This window comes from Trypanosoma rangeli, assembly GCF_003719475.1.
Source record: "Trypanosoma rangeli strain AM80 chromosome Unknown Tra_15.4_contig_00164, whole genome shotgun sequence".
NCBI classification, from domain to species: domain Eukaryota; phylum Euglenozoa; class Kinetoplastea; order Trypanosomatida; family Trypanosomatidae; genus Trypanosoma; species Trypanosoma rangeli.
This window is the reverse complement of record NW_021705908.1, coordinates 831-3,119: the sequence shown is the minus strand read 5'-3', so window position 1 is coordinate 3,119 and position 2,289 is coordinate 831. Positions and strand designations below refer to the sequence as shown.

Sequence of the window (2,289 nt, the reverse complement as noted above, 5' to 3'; positions counted from 1 at the left end):
GTGTCTTTGAGGAAAAACGAGAGGCTTGCCGCTGTGGTTCTTGCGTGTGTTGCTGTTGGGTTGTTTTTGACTTTCCCCATGCGGGTGCCATTATTTTCTCTCTTTTTTTCTTTTTCTTTTTTTACTTTCATGGGGGTTTGTTTTGTTGGGGCGTTCGCCCCTGCGCCGTTGTCTCCGCTCGAGGAGGGTGAGGAGGCGTAGGTAGACATACGTGTGTATATATAGCGAGGGAGAGAGGAGCTGGGGGAGGTAGTTTGTGTTGCGGTGCGGGTCGTTCTGTGGCTGCGGAGGGTGGCGCGGCGCGGCCGTTTTTTTTTTGTTGTGGTTTTTTGCTGAGAGCAACTCCAATCAGAAATAGTTTTCGTTCAATTTGTTGCCGTAAGGATTGTGCACAATATAAACCTTTAAAAGCAAGTTTGTCGGCAAGTTGAGATGTTCGCTAACAAGTCGTGCGTGAGGGTGGCTGTGACGGGGGGCGCCGGTCAGGTTGCTTACGCGTTGCTTCCCCTCATTGCCTGCGGCCGCATGTTGGGGCCCAAGCAGCACATCCAGCTGAACCTGCTGGATGTGGAGCCCACCATGAATGTTCTTGAGGGGATCCGTGTGGAGCTCACTGACTGCCTCTTTCCGCTGTTGGACCGCGTTGTCATCACGTCGGACCCGAAGGTGGCCTTTGAGAAGGCTGATGTCGTCATTTTATGCGGTTCCGTCCCGCTGAAGCCCGGGATGGTGCGGAGGGACCTCCTTCGAGGCAACATGGGCCTCATCGAGGAGCAGGGCCGCGTCTTGGGTGAGGTGGCCGATCCCGACTGCCACGTGTGCATTGTGACCAATCCCGTCAACACAATTGCTTGTGTTCTGTTGGATGCCTCGAATGGGAAGCTAAAACCGAAGAACGTGACGTCGCTTACACGGACGGATCACAACCGTGCGACGGCGCTGGTGGCGGAGCGAGCCCACGCCTTGGCTGAAGATGTGAAGAACTGCATCATTTGGGGAAACCACAGCAGCACACAAGTTCCGGACATCAACAGCGCCACCGTGAAGGGCGTTCCTGTGCGTGAGGTTATAAAAGATGACGCATTCCTTGACGGAGAATTTATGGAAATTGTGCGAGATCGCGGATATAAAGTTGTCAGGCTGCGGGGTCGTTCGTCAGGTCTGGGGGTTGCGAGTGCCACAATTGATCACGTGCATGACTGGATACTTGGCACTCCTGAGGGGAAACATGTGTCCATGGTTGTGCGTTCCGATGGAAATCCCTACGGTGTGCCGCCTGGCCTCTTCTTTTCCTTCCCTGTGAAGTGCAGCAGAGGCGAGTGGCAGTTTGTCGACAATGCCAAAATCACGCCCAAGGTGGCGGAGCTCCTCGCTGTCACCACCAAGGAGTTGGAGGAGGAGCGCGCGGAGGCGGAGAGTATGAGATCGGGGGCAGTCTGAGGGCGTCAGCGGCAGCGCGAGCAGCGAAGGCCACAAAAAAACGTCTATGAAATAAGAAGCTTCTTGGCGTGGGTTTGATAAGGACGGAAGGTCCACGCAGAGGTGTAGCAAAGCGGTTAGTGGGAGGAGGTGAACTAGCAGCTGTATCAGGAGGGAAAGCAGGGATGTAATTGCCGGGCTTTTCCGAGTAAAGGCATCGTAAAAACTTTGAACAGAAATACAACGCGTGGATGGAGGAGGTCCGTGCTGGGGACGAAAGGAGGAAGATGCATGGATTGCCGTAGAGAGGCCGTGCCCGGATTTTTTCCCGCTTCGTCGTTGTTAATTTTGGAATTTATTTATTTATTTTCGTTATTTATTTATTTATTCAGGGCGGCTATAATTTATGTGAGCCCACGAGGGGGATGGTGCAGCCCGGCGTATGCCTGGTGGAAAATGCCCAGCGACGTCCTCGTTTCTCAGCTTCGTCCCGGCACCTGGTTCGTGGCTGAGGTTACGTTTGGACGGCCCACCCAACCCAATCCGCTCTGCCCCTGCCGGCTGCGGGAGGCGGGCGGGGAGACCTCCAGCACCGTCATCAATTGTTGCCCTGCTGAGCGACCGTTGGGACGGGGCGGCGCCCTGTTGAGCTCTTGCCTGGGTGTTGAGGCAATCCCCACTTTACTGCCTTTCGTTGTGGAAGCAATACGGAAAAAGGTAGTTTTCTTTGTTCGTTTTTTGCCATTTGGTGTATGTGCAGGGTGCAGAGTATTCTGTTTTGCTGTGACGCTTTAAATATCATCGCAGTAACGCAGCTTGTACGCACGCCAGTGGTATTATATGCACGCGTGCCTATTTTTATTGAGGCGG

The 2,289-nt window shown here is 54.0% G+C and overlaps 3 protein-coding genes across 3 annotated transcripts in view, besides 1 other annotated feature; all 3 read left to right on the top strand.

Annotated features, from left to right (window-relative positions):
* TraAM80_05177 (cytosolic malate dehydrogenase) overlaps window positions 1-201 on the top strand; it is a gene marked incomplete at both ends in the record, with an annotated part of 597 nt that extends 396 nt beyond the window's left edge. The window contains one exon of the mRNA XM_029382069.1: window positions 1-201. This exon is cut by the window's left edge and continues 396 nt beyond it. Within this exon, the coding sequence (XP_029238074.1) occupies window positions 1-201 (201 nt within the window).
* Window positions 202-432: 231 nt separating this feature from the next.
* Window positions 433-1,440, top strand: TraAM80_05176 (cytosolic malate dehydrogenase; the record flags this gene model as incomplete). The annotated part of the gene is made up of 1 exon (XM_029382068.1): window positions 433-1,440. One exon carries the CDS (start codon window positions 433-435, stop codon window positions 1,438-1,440), a length of 1,008 nt encoding a protein of 335 aa, XP_029238073.1.
* Window positions 1,441-1,772: 332 nt separating this feature from the next.
* Window positions 1,773-1,808: a microsatellite.
* Window positions 1,809-1,875: 67 nt separating this feature from the next.
* On the top strand, window positions 1,876-2,214 carry TraAM80_05175 (uncharacterized protein; the record flags this gene model as incomplete). The annotated part of the gene is made up of 1 exon (XM_029382067.1): window positions 1,876-2,214. The coding sequence occupies one exon, from the start codon at window positions 1,876-1,878 to the stop codon at window positions 2,212-2,214; it is 339 nt and encodes a 112-aa protein (XP_029238072.1).
* Between the last annotated feature and the right edge of the window lie 75 nt (window positions 2,215-2,289).